This window comes from Talpa europaea, assembly GCF_964194135.1.
Source record: "Talpa europaea genome assembly, chromosome: 3".
Taxonomy (NCBI): Eukaryota; Metazoa; Chordata; class Mammalia; order Eulipotyphla; family Talpidae; genus Talpa; species Talpa europaea.
Window position 1 is genome coordinate 108050106 of NC_140069.1, and position 19218 is coordinate 108069323.

Sequence of the window (19218 nt, forward strand, 5' to 3'; positions counted from 1 at the left end):
TTATTACTCAGTCTGTGTTATTTGTTAATATAGCCTTCCACAAATGTCTTTGTAGTTTAATTCTTATAGCATGCAAAGTTTATTCCTGCAATAAACTGCTGTCTCTTTTCTGTCAAAGAAATTCTTTTAAGGTTTGACCAATGAGCAACCACCATATACCACTTTAAACTTTGTTCTTTAATTTAATTGGCTTAAAACAATGTCAGGTTATAATGACAACAAATAATTATATAATACATACTCTATTGAGAGGGCCAAGGTAATTTTAAAATCTAAAATATTCTAATTCCCATGACTTTCAGTGAATTAAAGTTTGATACATGAGGGTAGAAAATGTTATAAAGTTGGGGGCAATGCCCAGAATATCCAGCAAAAATTGTAGACCTTCCAAATGGAGAAACACCTTAGGCCTGGAGATATGAAATAATCATCAGAGATTAGCAGAACTATGACTTTACATTGACTATTAAGGTTAAGGTTTACCATATTTAACTTTAACTTAAATAAATTATTTGACATTTTTACTTCATAAAATTTAAGTATTTAAAAGGAAATTAAACATTAAACATATTAAATATATAATATATTTAGATATGTCTGAAATGTTGAGACCATTTACTTAGGTAAATGTTTAAAGGAATCAAATATCCAAAGTTCTATAAATTGTGACTTTTTTAATTTAAAGATTTTATTTATTTTTGTGTAAAAGAACTAGGCTAGAAATGGGGAGCAGAATAGGCATATTTACTGAAACACACTGCTGAGGGGAGCAGCAGGTGAGATAGGAGAGGTCTGCTGTGCCATATTTGGGTTAGCTCACTGTCTGGGGATCAAACTCAGGCCTTAGCAGTAATAGCACTAAAACTTAACCTCTAGGCTACCAGGGAGGCCCCAATTTGTAACTTACAAAACTTATAAATAGAAACAAAAATTTTACATTGAACATGTTGTTCTTGCCAATGTTACTATAATTATTGCTGGTTTTATTAAAGTATTATGTTCTCTATTGACTATCTTGCCTAGATTTCTGGATATGAGTTTAAATTAAGAGATTCTATGTCATTAAGGTGCAAAACAGGGACCTCCCTGGGGGTGCATGCAGTGCAGCTCCGTGCTACGAAGCTGTCCACAGCCTCTGCAGTGCCGGTTCGATCCCAGCAGGCCTCGGAACAACCCACATGGCAAGGCAGACCTCTCCTGTCTCTCCCGCTGCTCCCTTCAGCAGTGTATTTCATCAGTCTGCCTATTCTTATGCGTTTTTTTCTGTTTTTTTTAATTTTTTTTTTAAAGATTTCTTTATTTATCCACACAAGAACCAGGGTACAGACCAGATGTGCGGGAGGGTGAGAGGATTCACCAGAGACAGAGCAGGGAACAGAACAGGCAGACTGACGAAATACACTGCTGAGGGGAGCAGCAGGTAAGACAGGAAAGGTTTGCCCTTGCCATGTGGGACCCTCACCGGCTGGGAATTGAACCGGCGCTGCAGAAGCTGTGGATAGCTTCACAGCATTGCACTCAACCGCCTGCGCCATCAGGGGAGGCCCAGTCTGCCTGTTCTGTTCCCCGCTCTCTCTCTGGTGAATCCCCTCACCCTCCCGCATATCTGGCCTGTACCCCAGTTCTTGTATAAATAAAATAAATCTTTTTAAAAAAAAGGTGCAAACCAACACAGCCTTTGTAGATAATTTAGATTTATTTTCTCTCACCTAGTAATTTAAAATAATATTCAATACTTTTAGAAGTCATGTCAAAATCTATAAAATTATTATTGCCTCAAATTATGCCAAGAATAATCACTTATTGAACTTTGATCCAGACTGATTTTCATTGAAAATATACTTATCCAATGATACAAAATTGCCCAGATGTTTTCATCAAAAAATAAAGTTTAAAAATATATTTTGATAGTAACAATAGATATTTCACTTACTTGTAACCCCATGCAGTTATTCCTAATATGAGGGCCAGCACTAAAATAGTGCCAGCAATTATGCCTATTATGATATTGGTACCAGCAACACCTGGGGGGAGAAAGGAAACAATGATGATAAGTACATATAATTGAAATTTTGATATAAAATTCTTTCAGGAACTTTATTCTCCGTATTTATAATCATCACACTAACATTATTTATTGTAAAAAGTAAGTACTTTAAAAGGAAGAAAAATCAACTATAAATTTTCAACCCACATCAAATTTTTAAAAATAATTTTCATCTATGTTCCCTCTTAATTTTTGTTCAAATACATTTTGCACAGTTGTATTTTCCATGTTTATTTCTGCAAAATATGATGAGGTCATTGAACTAAAAGAAAGAAGTGTAGGGCCTCCCCGGTGGCGCAGCGGTTGAGCGCTGGGTTGCGAAGCTGCCCGCGGCCTCTGCGGCGCCGGTTCGATCCCCGGCTGCTCCCCGGCCACCGGAGGAGGGTCCCACATGGCGCGCAGACCTCTCCTGCCGCCCGCTGCTCCCCTCAGCAGTGTACTTCGGTCCTTCTGCCTGCTCTGCTCCCCGCTCTGGCTCTGGTGAATTCTCTCACCCTCCCGCGCTTCTGACTGTACCCAGTGCATGTATAAACAAAACAAACAAACAGACCAGCAAACAAATAAATAAAGCATGCCTCTATACAAAAAAAAAAAAAAAAAGAAAAAAAAAGAAAGAAGTGTAAAAATAGGGGCAAAAAGGAAGGTTACAAGAGGAGGAGGGAGAAAACACAGTGAGGGGGGGCCCAATGGACTCTGGTGGTGGGTGTGGTTTGGTGGCATGCATCTGAGGAGGCATGATCCTATGCCTCTGAATCACCTACAGTGTTGTAAACCAATGTTACCTCAATAAAAAAAAAAAAAAAAAAGAAAGGGAGGAAGGGAGAAGGGAGGGAGGGAGGGGGAGAGAGGGAGAGATTTTTTTTTCCCTCAAAGAAAATATAGCCTAACATTTTTTACTCATCTGGATGCTTATGATAACTCTGGCTACAGAGTTATACAATCAGTACTTAGCTGGCATAGATTATGAAAGTACTGGGAATGCAGTTCCCAGTCTTAGAAATGATGTCTGCTACATCCAAAAGAAAGAAAAAATGAAATAAAGATAAAAGAGTCTAGTGTTCTGAAGATGGATGTGGCATGAGAGTCAAGTGGCACCAGGGTGGTCAGAGGTCAGTCTAAAACTCAAGACCTGGAAATGGCATTGTTGTGGCAGCACCCATTGTCAGACTGAGATGCAATCCATAAGGGGATCAATGCAGGCAGATCAGTCAACGAGTGAAAGTCTTGGTTAACAAGTTAAGGGCCCAAGAGCAGAACAGGCAGATTAAAGACCTGACTGATACCAGGAGATTGGTTTTACTGATGTTAATTTCACCACATGTTAAATGGCAAGGTTTTCACCCACAACAGTTCAGATTTCTTTGTGTGTTGCACCCCTGAGGCATCCTTCTAGATATTAAAGTTCAGTAACTGAGGGCAACTGAGCAGACTCCAATTATCCATGACAGAAGTGGCAGTCTTTCTGCCTGGAAGCCCTCAGTAGTCATATAAGAAGGCAGGGTTAGGACATCTGAAGAGACTAGCAGATTCTACCCTTCCCAGGTATTCTGTGAAATGAGTGTATGCAGTTTCTAGAGTGCCTCCTGTGGTACTGGGGTTTTCCTACTCTTTAGACCTAGCACATTTGTCGTCCCCTCTTTTTCTTCTAGGGACTTAGGATGGATCAGCAAATTTAGAAGCGGGTCTTGATTATTTTTAAGTAATGGCATGTTGTTGGTGGGGTTTTTTTGGGTACATAACGCATGCTGTCTTTTTTGAGTGATTTACCATTATTTACTATGGTGTGATTTTTTGACAAGTTGCATAAACACATGGACCTGAATAGCTGCACCATTGTATTAATTGCTAGAACAAGCTCCACACTACCGTTGTAAGACTTGGGATGCCAATATCTTAATCATTTTTAACTTGTTTAATAAGATCACTTAGCCTAACATTTTTTACTCATATGGATGCTTATTATAAACACTACCTATTTCTCATTCCTTGGTAGTGAAATGCCTTTAGCATTATTTATTGTGGAATAATGAAATGATAAAAAGTGTAATAAAGAACATTAACCTCCAATGTATGTTTTCTTTCAACTATGTGCACTTAATTCCTACTTCTCCATTTAGGCCACTCTGCTTTTTAGAAATATGCTTGTTGTTTCTTATTCATGTCTTTAAACCCCTTTCCAAGCACCTTGGCCAAGTTTGCTACTTTTAGATTGACGTACAGTTCAGGCAACAGACCTGGAGTTGAATTTAGATGAGATTCTACAATAAAGAAAGCTAACGTCAAGAAAATATTTAACAACCAATTCTTTAATTGTTTTTATCTTATCTAATCCCAGAATATAAAATTCTGAGTTAGGAATTACAACTAATTTTTTCACTTAAAAAAAAGCTAGGCTTTGCTGCTAGCCCCAAACAAGTACAATGCTCGAAAAAATCTCAGTTTGATACAGGATAAGGCTAAATCAGTAGAGTAAGTTATAGTCAATATTACATATCATTACAATACAATGGAAATGATCAGTTTCAAACATAGACCCCAGTTGTATATTCTAATTCATTATTATGTGGAGGCAGCTTGCCTCCGTGAGCACCTGTGACTATGCAGGTGTCTCTCTTTTTTCCTTTCTCCTTTTCCTAATAAACCTGTCCATTATTTTGGAAAAAAAAATAAAAAGAAAAGTAACTGTCTAAAGTTTTCTCTTTCCTTGTGTATGAAGACTCCATAATGGTACCAAACTAAGTACCTACCGTTGCCAGCCAGAGTTAAATCACCATTCTTCGTATTATCGAGCGGGAAGAAAGTGCTACAGTCTGCACCTATCCAGTGTCTGTTACAAACACACTTCAGTTCATTACTGCAAACCTGGAAATAAAAAATCATCTAGAGTAAATGTCAACTCTCTGGTAGAGGCAAGAAAAATAAAAATTTCTAATTATCACATGCCTAGAATTTGATGATACTGAAAAATCATTTTTTCCAAGGTGAATTACTTTATTTCTTACTCAAGTATCTAAAAAATGTTTTCTAGAGATAAATGGTTAGGGGAAGGGTAGCATGAATTTTAATAGAAGAGTTTATATGTCAAAAAATCACTGAAATTATTTTTCTGAATTTCATTAACTTAAATTTTGTAAGAGGAGAATTAAAAAGAGGCAGAAATACAATCATTAGAAATTATCCAATATAAAGGATTCTTTCTTCCAAAGAAAGGGTCTTTATGCCAAAATTTTATTCATTTTTTAGGAAGCAGAAGCGATAGAGAAATTCAAGAGGGGCAGCCTCGTGCTTTGCAGTGGTCTGAAATGAAAGCTTCACAAAGCTATAACTTTGGCACTGAAGCTATACACATTAGATATCTCAGGACCTGAGAACTCCTTCAAACAAAAAAAAAATCACATAAAAATGGCAGCATGTTTTTTTAATTACAAGAAAATAATCTGTCTTCATTTATACATCCATGAAACAGAAGCTATACCTAGAATTTATTATTCAAAACAGTGAATGGAATGGAAAATCGGAGAGAATTGTTAGGTTTAAGATCAGAGAAGTTCTTCAGAAGGCAGAATTTCATTGAGTGAGTTTGTTACATTATCTGATCTAATTTGCCAGATGACATAACCAATATTTAAATGTAAATATAAAATACGATTAACGGATTGCATATGTGAAATTAATGCAAATTAACAATTTTTCATAAGTTAACAATATGCAGGAAAAATGATCAAAAGGCCTGGGGTTAAGTCCCCATTTCAGCACTATCTTACCAACAGATCTTTTTCAGATTACATGGTTTTTCCAAGTACCAGTTGCCATCTTGAACAACAGTATTAGTGATACAGTAACAAGAACAGATAGTGATACCCTTGTACAATAAACATTTATTTAACTGAGCAAACCTACACTGAATATATACTACATCCCAGGCACTGTTTTAATTATTAACTTATAAGTAGCAATTCATTGATTATTTGCAACAATCCTGTAAAGTTGGCAATATTTCCCATTACACAGAGAGAAACTGAGTCACAGAGAGGTTAAGTAAGTTCAGTCTTAACCAGTTAATAAAAAGCAGAGCTGGTTTCACTCCGAGTCTATACTTTTTTTTAATTTATTTTATTTAACATAATATACTCAAATTGTTACCATTTAAACAAGTAACCAGGATGAAACAATACACTGATCTATTTTACATTCTTCTCAGTAAGTCTTCAGAATCTGGTGTGGATTTTACATTTATGGCCCATCTCAATCAGAGATTGAGATTGTTCTCATTCCAAACACTCATCAGACACAGGTAGCAAGTACAAGCCCACACTCTTAAATACATGATATATAGTACAGTACATGGAGAATATCTACTGTATTTCTCATTTTAAATTTTGTGACATACACAGAGTTGAGTTATAAGTTAAAAATGCATACTATATAATCCACTGTATTATGAATAATTATTGTAAATGAGCTGGATGCTATTTATTAACTGATTTACTTATGTCTATCATTCTTTTATTCATTAAACAAAAGGTTAATTAACACAACTAACTATGCCTGGTCTCTGTATTATAGACTCAGGATTTCTAGAGGAATAAGATATATTCATTAGCATGAATGATCAAAAAAAATCCATTATTCTTTTCTCCTACATTCTAAAAAGCATTTCTTTCTAATGTCCTCTCAATTACTAAGGAGAGGAAACTTAAGGGACCCCATTAGATGATCAGAATTCCTTATTAGATGTCTTCTGTATTCTCATGTGGTATAAAAATTCCTACCTCTTGGCAAAGAGCAACAATTAGTAATACTCGTAAGGGAATTCCTGGCATATGCTACAGGGATATACAAAGAATGAGCAGGATTGAAGTCTTATAATTCCAAGATAGAAATCCTTTTCCTCAACCAAAATAATGCACAACCAGTTCAAGCATGAAATATGGAATAAGGGTAAAAAGAGAATTAAAGTATATGTCAAAAAGGACAAAAAAAGATTTTGTTAGTATAGGAATTCTTAACTAAAAATATGACAAAACTTAACTAAAAATATGACAAATCACTAATGGAGCATTTTTACTTAATCTATAAACTTATTAATAGAGGATCTACATTATCAGCTATATAACTGAAAGAACTATAAGCAATGCTATTCTTTCTATTTGTTTTTGAGAAATAATTTCCAAAAAGATTCTGCTCTTATTTCTATGAGTTACCCTAAACTGACACACAATGATCTGTATACAACAAATATCTATGATCTTCTCTCACCAGTCAGTGCCTGGATCATTACCAGTTGCTAAATATTGTGGTCACTGTCCCTTCTTTTTACAACCTTTTCTATCTTATTATAGTTTGTTGAAATTTGACTCTTAGATCATTTGTTGAAAATTAGCTTGTCAAACAAGATCACATTAAAATAATAAAAAGGACGGAAGAATTTGGTTAGGAAGATTATACTTACTCTTATCTTATTCTCAGGCTTTTTAAGAATTCACAGCAGAAATATTCAACTGATTATGACCAAACAACTATTTATATACCAGTTAGAAATATGGATAGAAATGTTTTCCATTATTAAGAAAATAAACACTTTAGGATTGTCTACTTCAGTGATATTAAATAACTCAATAGTTTCCCATGATAATGTACTGAATACTTACTCCATTTCCTGAACAAACAGTGCCTTCTTTATTGCTTAAGCAAGTACTAAAGTTGAAGGAAGCCATTGGAAGACACCTGTGTTCTAGGCACATCATTTGGGGACCACAAGGTGTCCCATCTTCCACATAGCCAAGATCTACATCTTCTTCAAGCTTAACATGCCCACCACTAAAAACAGACAGCAAAGTTGGATTCCATTAGTTCATATTCATTTTGCGAATATGATAAAAAATAGGTAACATCTCTTTTTTCTATTGTTATCAAATAAAAGCCAGTAGCATAAGCATTGTCAACCTCTAAATGCAGAAAACAATTGAATTATTTGATTTAATTCTGTTTGGAGATATTGATATATTTGGATTTAAAGATAATATCATAATAAGGTCCTGAATTGAAAAATGGCTTTATCATTTTGCCTTGACTCTCACGTACAAGTTAAATAAGTCATTACTACTAGCATTTGATCTGGTATAAATCAGATCTCAAAATTTCAAATGTATTTCAAACAAGGAGTTTTGTTTTATTTTACATTTTACATTTTAGTTTTATTTTACATCTCCAAAAAAATTCCTGTATTTGCAAGTTGTATTTGAGAATGCTAAATTAATGTAACCTTGCCATTCAATACAGTAAGCCCACATATAATGTAGAAATAAAAAATAAGTAAGATTGTTTTTTAAATACAATAAAGCAATTTGCTGTTCCTACTTCTCTTCATATCCTTTCTTGAAAGAAACTATCTTTTTTCTATTGCTAGAACTTTTTTTTTAATTGAGGTAACTTTGGTGTGTAACATGATTCAGAGCGGATCACACCCTTTTAGAGTATGTTACCATAACCACACCCACCACCAAAGCACCCATAGTCCTTTACCATAGTCCACTGGGCACCCTCCACATATTGCTCTCCAGTCTCTCTCTTCCCCTCTACTAGCCTCAATTCTACAGTCAGATTTTTAGGATTTGTTATTGGTTTGATTTTGCCTGACCCTTTATTTTCTTTCTCTATATTCCACATGTAAGTGAAACCATCCAGTATTTGTCTTTTTCTTGACTTATATCTCTTAGAATTATCCCTCTCCAATTATATCCATGTGTGAAAAATGGCAAGAGTTCATCTTTTTTATAGCTGAGTAGTATTCCACCATGTATAGATACCACATCTTCCTAAGACACTTGCCTGCACTTGGGCACTTAGGTTGCCTCCATAAGTTGGCCATTGTAAATAGTACTAGAACAAACATAGGGGTGCATATTTCCCTTTGAATTAGTGTTTTTGCATTCTTTGATAGATATCTAGGAATGGAATTGCTGGATCATATGTGAGACCTATTTTAAATATTTTGAGAAATCTACATACTGTAGGAATCTACATGGAGTACAAAACTGTTTTTTACTCTTAATTGATTCTTCTGTTTTTTTATGCACATATCATTAAATAATGAATTTGTACTACTATTTTTAATTTTTCTGTTTTAGGTATATCTGTTCCCTCTATGGAATTTGATACTTTACCTTTTCCTCTATCTGCTCATCATAAATTTTGTTAAATCAATAAAAATACATTCATTATTATAATATTGAATGTTCTTCAGCTGAGAAATATAGTATGTCACAATTAAACCATTTCCCCCCATATAACTTTTCACTTTCTTTCAGATTATCAAGTATCTTGTTTATTGTTTATTTGATTATTTTCCTATTAATTTATCACTAACTCAAAACTAATGTAACATTGCTGTCAAAATCTCTATTGACAAGAAATATGAAACATCTCAGAATCATTTGCATCTGTGTAATTAAAACAGAGTTGGAGGCTATTCAGGTTCAGACCCCAGGGATGTTCAGACAGGCTCAGGCATGTCCAGTCATGCTCAGATACATCTATCTCTGGGAAAGTACTGAGACAAAGCCAGCTGCCAGGGATCATCCAGGATCAAAGCTCCACCAATCATCTCTTGAGAACTTTCCACCAGTCAGAAATGTACTCATTGAAAACCTGATTTGCATAAAGCAAATCTATGGACTAGCCAGTATTTTTGTCTATATGAATGCTCCCTAGCCTGGGGCAATTTGGTAACACACTTAAGTGTTTTCTGGATTTGTTCTCTGAGCTACAATCCTAAGAAAATTGCCAAATAAACACTTATCCAGGTGTCCTTCATACTGGGAACACCATTCAAGATATGTGTCAGAACATCAAATCATCAACTAGTAGAAATCGCTCCTGAAGTCTCTCTGAAGTTCTTCCTACTCCTTTCTAATATGGTTGTCCCCTGAACCTGGTGCAAAGTTACACATTCTGGATTCCCTACCATCACCATCATTCCCTGTCTGTTAGTAGTGGGCATCTTGCTTCCTAAATTCATGCATTTTTCTTTCTTTGCTTATTCCTTTATTTTAGTAGAGTGCAATTTCCAGAAGCTTCTTGCAAAAGGGCAGAAGGGAGCACATTTTGGTAAATTTGCACATGTTAAAGTTTCTTTCTTTTCTATCCTTACACTTGATTGATCATTTACCTGCATACAGAATTCTATTATAGAAATCATTTTCTCCACTGTCTTCTGATTTCCAGGGCTCCTATTGATAAATCCTAAGCCATTTAATATCTAATCTTTCTGTTTCCTTCTCTCTGGAAACATTTGGGATTCTTTTCCTTGTCCTAAAGTTCTGAAATCTTATGATGGTATTTTTAAATATGGCTCAACTCCACGCAACCCTAATATCAGTATCACCTGCTGTCCTTTCAGTTTGGAAACCTTAAGTTTTATTTGCTGCAGAATATAACCCTCAAATCGAGTATGCTCAGTGAAATAAGCCAGAAAGAAAAAGAAAAATATCGGATGGTTTCACTTATAGGAGGAATGTAGAAGAAGCAAATAAGGGATCAGGAAAGAAAATAACTATAATAAAGTAACCAAAATCAACAGGCAACCATTGATCAGAGACATTCTGTAGGGGAGGAGGAGGGAGAGGGATCAGGACAGGGGTGGGAAGAACACAAGGGACTATGGTGCACAGGTGAATTGGTAGTAGGAATTTCACAGGGAAATCATACATTGTACAAAAATGAAGGATGATGTAATAAATATATAAAAATAATTTAAAGAGACTATAACCCTCAAATCTTTCAAGGCAGATGAAAAAGCCCCAGTTGAGCTGAGTCAGAGAAGAAATTCTGTGGATTTAACTGCTTATTTAGCAGACTTCCACTTATCTTCTTTATATTAGCTCTTTCCCCACCCCAAAATGTTTTACTCCCTCTTCCAGAAGTAGATGATGCTGCAATTTTTTGAGCCTTTGGAGATCTGATAGTACATACTGGGTTAGTTCTCAGTTTTTCCCATTACTGACAGGAATTCAGCTTGTTTAGTTTTAATAATTGTTTTCCACAGATCCATTTGTTTTCCTTTGTTGCTGTTTTGTCCTCTCCCTTTCTCTGTATAACTGTGGATATGTAAATTCCTTTAAAAGATTCATTTGGTGTCATTGTAGTGGGATTTCAGAAGGCAGCAAAAAAAAAAAAAAAAGCATATATTTAATCTACTGATTTTACCTAGGAGTCCCAATTCCTTTTCCTTAATAAGAATGAAAAACAAATTAAACTCTGCAGGATTTCACTGACCAATTAAACATATTTCTAACAGCCTCACAATATTTCACATGAAATAATTTTTATCTTCTTTTCATCCCTTTTCTGTCAGGATTTACCCAATCAACCCTAGGTATTAGATTCTATTTGGGCTTATTAAAATGCACATGAGCTGGAAACAGAAGTAATCCTAAACTGCATTTCCTCAAAGTAAGACAACTAAAGTTCTCACAGAATGGTTAGACACTTACCTGCAGTTTAATGTTCGTCCCTGTTGCACAACCAAAGTAGATGTGATTTCACCATCCAGTTCTCCAAGCCTTGGGATATTACCAATATTCGTACACAAAAGGTAACCACAAAGCACATCCCTGTGTTAAAAGAGTACCAATTATTTACTTTACTTCTTTATCCAAAGATATAGCAAACCAAGTAGAACACTAATTTTACATCATTTTAGCATTTTTTTCATCAACTACATTATTTACTCAAATTACAACAAAATAAGCTCAAATTATTTTATCTCCTGATTTAAAGGGTGAAATTCTTCTGCTGTGCCAAGATCCTAGTCATTTTCTAGGCTTTTCTTTTACTGTCTATTGGTTCAAATATTTGTCTAAAGGAAATTATCCATCAAACAGACATCTTTATCTGTCAGAATCTCTTTACTGATAACATATCACAGGAAATGCTAAAACTTTTTTAAAATTTCATAAAGAAATGAATGACCTTTGGATGAATATTCTTTTGGAACACAACTCTTTCTTTAACCATTGCTTCAGAATTAAAGAAATATATATATATATCACACAATATTGCACAGATTCTCAAATTCTCATTCTCTAACGATCCCTTCTTCAGTAGGTTTCCTACTATTCTAACTATCATACATAATTCCAATTTAACTTGTAAAATATTTTCACTTGTGTTAAATATTGTCATATATATTCTCTACATTTAACAAATTTTCATTATTAACATAGATTAAAAACATTTATTTCAATAAATACGTTGTGAAGACTGATTATTGATCATCAAGATTATATATGGAAATATTAAACTTTATCAGATAGGGAAAAATTAGAACCAGTGTGTCTATCACCAACAGAGAAAAAAGGATGTATTAATTCATGCTTAAAAAACATTTTTTTAAGTTATATAATCACTTCATTGTAGTTAACGTCAATAAATATGCTTTCTCAACAGAAAAGATTCATTCAACAGTCTTTGAGTTCCATTTGGGTATATGGAGCTTAATAATTACTTTAGGATAAAGAGTAGATATACTCTTTACCCTTCAATGAAATTATATGCCGATGAGAAGTGGAATCACATACATAAACAACTATAAAACATAGAATTGGAAACAAATGTCACAAGATTACTATAAAGGACTATAGGTATTCAGAGGAGAAAAAAATGATTTTATTTCTAAAATAAACTCAGAAAGAATTTATAGAGAGAATGTTATCCAACCAGGGCTTTGAAGGATGGATAAATGTTTGACTTGTAATGGATTGAGAAAAGGTGTGGTTCCAGAGGAAAGACTAGAATAAGTGTAGACACGGAGATAGGACAACATAATGCAAATGTTTGGAACAGGAGAGTTGGCTTTGGAAGAGTAGAAAAGAAAGAAAAAATTTAGGTTGTGGAAGAGATAAGAATGCCAAATTAAGAGTCCATTTTTTCTATTAAGCAGGACAGTATGGCATTGAGCAAAGAGGTTAAGATAAATCCTAAAATCAGATTTCTTGAATTCTAATTCTGCTTCTATGGAATCCTATTTACATGACCTGGGGCAAATTAATTAACTCTGTCTCAGTTTCTTCCTCCATAAAATGAAGAGAACTGACATAAAGATTAAAGGACATGGCTTATGTAAACTGCCACAGAGTGCTAAGAACAGAGTATACATTCAATAAATGTTGGCTAATATTTTTACTATTAGTTAACTACACGGAACAGGTGAAATCTGAACAAAGAATTGATACAGTCAAAAAGACTCAGCAGAAGATTATTTTGTGGTATAATGCTAGAGACTTCTGTAATAGTTAAGAGACTTTTGTCATAATTAAGCAGTTATTAACTGCTTAGGTCTTAGTTGGGGTAATACAACAGAAATGGAAATGAAGGGATCAATTAAAGACAAATGGTAAGGGAGTAAGAAGGATAAACAAACATGATTTGGCATTTGGTCAATATGCCAGAGGGGAGGTGAAGTCAAGGATCCCTCTGAGACTTCCAAAGAGAAGGGCAGTGTGATATTAAGACCCTTTGCAAAAACAGTGTTTTAGAAAAGTCAGAGTCAGTTAATTCAATTCAACAGTAGTGAGTACATAGTCCAGCGGCTTTGATTTTTTGTTGGTTTGGAGATGCTGGCAGGTATCTTGTAGGTGAGAAACATCAGAGGCAGCTGCAAACACCACCTGGGCCTTATTAAAGAAGAGAAGTCAGGGTGTGTATAAAGATTTGGGACCCTTCTGCAAAGAGGATGCTGGAACACTGAGAAGAGAGGAGGTGAGTGAGAAACAGAATGTTTGAGGAATGCAGAAAATAGGAGGTCCTGGTCACTTGAAAAAGTGGTTCTTATAACTAACTGTGGGATGATTTGAGACTAAATTCTCCATCTCACCGTTTGTTGCACTGTATCCATGTGTCTTTATCTTTCCCACAGTTACCCTTCTCCGTCCCTTCAATATTCAGTTTCTCATAGCAGTATTTGTCTGATTCCATCACCTCTGAAACAGAAAAGAGTTTTTTTTTATCAGTGAGGGATATAGCTGGTGAGCTGCCACTTAAGGATTTTTCTTCACTACAATGTTATCAGTTCCAAAACTTGTGTGCCCATAGTTCAGAGTTTTCCTATTCCACAGATATCCACTACTCAGGAATATTTTTCAGGACTACTCATTTGGAATTGGAAAACAAATATATTTAGATCTTTGATAGGATTCAGGCAACAGGTTATATGAATAATACTCTTCCAAATTTGGCCAATAATTAGGGGAAGATGCTACCAAATGGTCCTTGAATCAATACTCCATGATTTAATCTCAGTGACAAAGCATGAATTCCTCACTCAGCAACTTTCATTAATCATAAAGAGAATTTTATTAGAATAGTTTCACATTATAATTGACGTCTCAGGAATAGAAGGAACAATTTCTACTTTACTAACACTTGACAGTTATCAGAAACAATTTTTTCCTGTTTTAGAGAAGCTTGAATTCATGCTCTTAAGAGTCAAATAATATTTTAAGGGATGTCAGCATATTTGTCAGGGTTTTAGTTTTGTTAAAGCCAGGGTTGACTGATGGAGTTATCTAAATGTTAGATCAAAATGACTGATTTTGCAAACTAACAGGAAGACAACTATTGGTATATATACATATATATAAATATAAATATATATATGCATGTGTGTGTGTGTGCGCGCACAAATACACACATACATAAAATATCGGTAGACTTTCCTCTTACTTCTTGCTGTCAGCTACTATTTTGATTTACTCAATTGTGGAAAACAAAAACGATATCTCTTTGTTCAGAGTACAAACTTGCACAACTACATTTTCCTCATCCTAATGTTTTTTAGTCCTTCAAAGGACTGTATACGTTTCCCCTCCCAAAAAGATTTTAGTCAGAATTTGTGACAATTAAAGATTATCTCACAGCTTGCTTTCTAAAACAAACGGTCTTCTGAAAAGTCTTAAAATGAAAACTGCTTTTAAAAGGGCCAGTAAAACTTCTGGAAAAAAATAATTACTCAACATTTAATTACAAATTTAAACTGAGATATAATTTAAATATCGTTTAGATGTAAATATCATTTATTTTTCTCTGAAAATCTGACAAACTTTTAAGGGAATAAAATTAGAATTTCTTTCTGATATGGTAGAGCTACCTCAGAAGAAGGTCACCTATAATTAGGAAAAGCAGCAAGAACCAGAATTCAAATGTCTTTTTTAAGGAAAAGCAACTTTGACTAAAATACTATATTTCTAAGCCAAGGGTGCCCTACCCAGGGTCTGAATCCAACCCACATTGTTGTACAAGTTTTGCTTAAAGACCCTCAGCTGAAGAGAGCATTGGTAGAGCTGAATTACAGGTTTGCTCTTTTTTGCAGGCATGAACTTTATTGTTCAAAGGCACCGTCAACAAGCTAAGATATATAATATACATGGTACTGTGTCTTCTCAAAGGAGAAGGCACTAATTTCCATGAAAGTGCCTGCAGTAGTAGCAGCTCTGAGAACCCCCAGGTCATAAAATGGTTGAAAATTTACTACCATCTCACATGCCCCTGAGAAGTTGGCCTGATATCAGACATTGAAAATAATCAACCCACACCATTTACTTACTTTGCCCCCAGATGTATTTGCACTGTCTATCCCTGGTTTTACATCTTCCTCCAAAGCAAATTCCCTAAAATGCAAAAGCATACCCATTAGCAATTCATTGTCTGCTAATGTCAGGTACTGCAAAATTAAATATCGCTGGGAAATCTAGAGGATAAGAATTATAAAGTCCTTTTATGACCAATACTGAGCACAAAGCATTAAAAGAGGTTTTAATATTTTGTTAAGATTTCAGGTATTTCTTTCAGGTTAATACACATGAAAAATTTAGGCAAAGATGAAGTATCCTACCTGAACATTATCACATGAATATCCATCCATTTTATGAATATTTGGGGCACACTAGAACAAGAAAATAGAATTATGAACTAAATGCACAGCAGACTGAGCTAATCACTTTAGTATTTTCATTAAAAGAAAAACCATATATGAATTAAAATAGAGATTAGACATAAAAATAAAAGTCTAGTAATACGGTTAGTCTCCAAAAACATCTGACTGTAAAATGCAAAAAGAACAAGAAAAAGCAAAAGGAAATAAAACAACTGGTATACTTTTCTTTAAAAAATATGGATCTACCAGAGATAACAATTTGATTAAATAGTCACAAATAAAAAAACTGACAGCAAAGACTCAGCTAAGGCTAACATTAAAGAGTATCTTGCTTTATACAGATATACTATTCCTCAGAGCAAGAAAAGCAAGAACATAAAACAAAAGCAAAGAGAATACCAACATAAATGGAGTAATTATTATTATTTTCTCATTAGAACTAACACAGTCCCTCACACTTAAAATGACTTCTGAACAGAAGCCTCTATTCGGCATGTTAGAAAAGGACATGCTTTTTAGCTTATTCCACCACTACCCCCTCCCAACCTGGCAGCAATTGCAGAAAATTGCAAAGCATTTTTTTATAGATATATACAAACAGTAATTTTTAAATTTATTACACATTTTTTCTATCATTATAGTAATTATATACACATGAGAAAAGTTGGAAAATGTAACACAAATTAAAAATAAAGTGAAAGAGAGGACTCTCATTCCCACCACACAAAGAAAACTACCTGTCAAATTTTGGTATATTTTTTCTGTAACTTTTCCTAGAAAATTTGATATTTTTAAAGATAGGAATATCAGGTTATAGAAAATATTTATAGTCTGCTTCTTCCCTTTACTTTCACACAAATTCTTTCATGTAATAATAAACTTTTTTTATAGTTTTTATCTTTAATAGCTGTAACACAGTTGAGTTGATCTAACAAATATTATGACCAATGTACTAAGTGTATTCATTTATAATTTTATACACTTGTAATCATCTTCAATTTACGTTATTACCACTAATGGAGCAAGAACATCTTTTTGTGTATGTCATTTTTTGATTTATGATTTAAAAAAAGTCCACATACTATCTAATCATATTCCAAAGAGAGTGTTCTAATATGCATTTTCTCCAGAAACCTATGAGGTATCATTTATTGTATTGTCATCATTATGAGGAGGTAGCTTAGAAAAACGGTGAAGATTAGGTAGTAAGAAAGGAAAATAATCATTAATCTCTGAAAATGACTACCTTTAAAATAAAACATTTTTAATGGTTAATGCTAAGTATAGCAATACTAAATTCTCTCTAGAGGAAAAAAACATGCAGGTAGTCAGTGCTTTGCATGGTTCTAAAATGCATGAAATTTCAGTTACAAATATTTTGTTAGGTAATACTAGTACCCAATGACACAGTTCCAATTTCAGTTACCACAATATATTAACTGAGAAACTGCAGAAAGCACAGCTTTTCAGTCTACTCATAACAAAGTAAATAAAAGATGCCCAGTCAATGACCTCTCTTGTCATTTCTTTCAAAGTGTGTCAGGGATGGTCACTTCCCATCTGTTCATTCAGTTCATGCATAGAAACACAGTGTGCAGCATGTTGCTTCTCTATCTGTGGGTGACAGGATATGACATTTTACAAAATTGGATAATCAAAGCGGGACCTGGTCAACGGAGATGAAAGTGCAGCAAAGAAATGAAAAGTGAGGCCACTGGAAGAGAAATTTGAATCAAATGTAAATGGAGTTACAGAAAAAGTTGCTGACATTAGGAATGTTGATACCGCAAATAGGCAAAAGACTTCATAGTCACATCTCCATATCTCTTGGAGATATTTTATGACATTGAATGAACAAAGGATAAAATGATGAAAGCTGATCCAAAATTAGAAAGGAGCTTGACAATTCAACAAGGCAGAGAACAGATGCTTACTATGTATAAAAAGTTTACAAGAAGAATGCACATACAGTTCAAGCTACTGATACTTTTTTTACAAAGAAATAATTTATTCTCAATGATTATTTAATTTGGTTTGCAAAATACTTATTTTTTCATTTCCTTTTATTTAAAATCAATAGTAAGAGAGTTTTTAAGTTTGACAAAATAAAGATGACAGAACAATTTTAGTTTTTCCATTAACTGTTAAGATAATTCACATGGTTTCAGCTTGTAGTCATTTTTACAGTCTATACTACCATGCAAAGCAAGGAATTCCAGTATATATATTGATCATGTGAAATCTGCAAATCCTTGCCAAAGTTTATCAGTTTTCTTGTCTTCTTTATTTATGACTAAACAATATAATATTCAAGAGCAGTTCTCAATGGCTAAGGTGACATAAGCTGTTTCAGATAAACAAGAATCAAGACAGAGAAACAGGCCCCTTCCCATAACCCAGAGATCTGGGGGGGTCTCTGCCTGGGCTGGCTCCTGTTTCAACCAGCTGGATACAAAGAGTCTTTTTGTTTCCTCTTTCACTAATGAGACAAAAAAGAAAATGCCTTTTACTTCCTACCTAAAATGAAACAAATTATCTAAGACCTTCATGCAGTGTTAAGTTAGTTGAACATTAAGACAAAATTATGCTGAACATATGCTCAGGCTTTAATTATGGAAACTTAGATTCCTGAAAAATAGAGTGAGTTGATATAAGAGATATGAGCATCTTGTCCATTTACATTTTGCCTGGGCATCAATACATTACCCATACCCCTGTTTTTCCCCCCATCAGTTTTAGAGTGATTATTCTGTAAATTACCTGGCTTGAATTTCCTGAGCATGTTTCACTAATATCACAGTCATTTACTGCTTCTCGGCACACGGTCCCCATAGGCTGAAACTAAAATGAACAAAAATCAATGTCTAAAACTATCCAAGGGAAAAAAAAAACCCTCACAGTATCATCTTTAAAAAAGCAAATGAATTTTGTTTGGATGGGAGCATCTTAAACTATTTTTAGAAGGTAGTCTGTGAAAACCACAGTTACTAAATGAAATGTTAATCATTTTCAGAGGCAGTTTCTCATGTAAGAAGTAATTCGCAAAGTCATCACACATAATGCTTACAGTATCTTGCTAAAATAGAAGAGTGCTTGATGGTGCACCGCAACCTAAAGGATAAGTCAGTCCAAGTTTAGTCCAAATAGCTTTTAGATGTATATTTTACCCTTCATTCTTACTGGTACCTTTAACATATTCCTCTTTTCTTTTTTCCTTATCTGCCAAGAACTTGAAAGT

At 34.2% G+C, this 19218-nt stretch overlaps 1 protein-coding gene across 18 annotated transcripts in view; it reads right to left on the reverse strand.

Annotated features, from left to right (window-relative positions):
• ADAM22 (ADAM metallopeptidase domain 22) overlaps positions 1-19218 on the reverse strand; it is a gene marked incomplete at both ends in the record, with an annotated part of 200909 nt that overhangs the window by 22552 nt on the left and 159139 nt on the right. For all 18 annotated transcript variants that reach the window (XM_084229405.1, XM_084229404.1, XM_084229401.1 and 15 more), the window contains 8 exons: positions 1934-2024; positions 4795-4909; positions 7699-7867; positions 11542-11661; positions 13923-14028; positions 15651-15714; positions 15939-15989; positions 18741-18821. In XM_084229405.1, coding sequence (XP_084085531.1) covers positions 1934-2024; positions 4795-4909; positions 7699-7867; positions 11542-11661; positions 13923-14028; positions 15651-15714; positions 15939-15989; positions 18741-18821 — 797 coding nt within the window. The remainder of the gene's footprint in view (positions 1-1933; positions 2025-4794; positions 4910-7698; positions 7868-11541; positions 11662-13922; positions 14029-15650; positions 15715-15938; positions 15990-18740; positions 18822-19218) is intronic.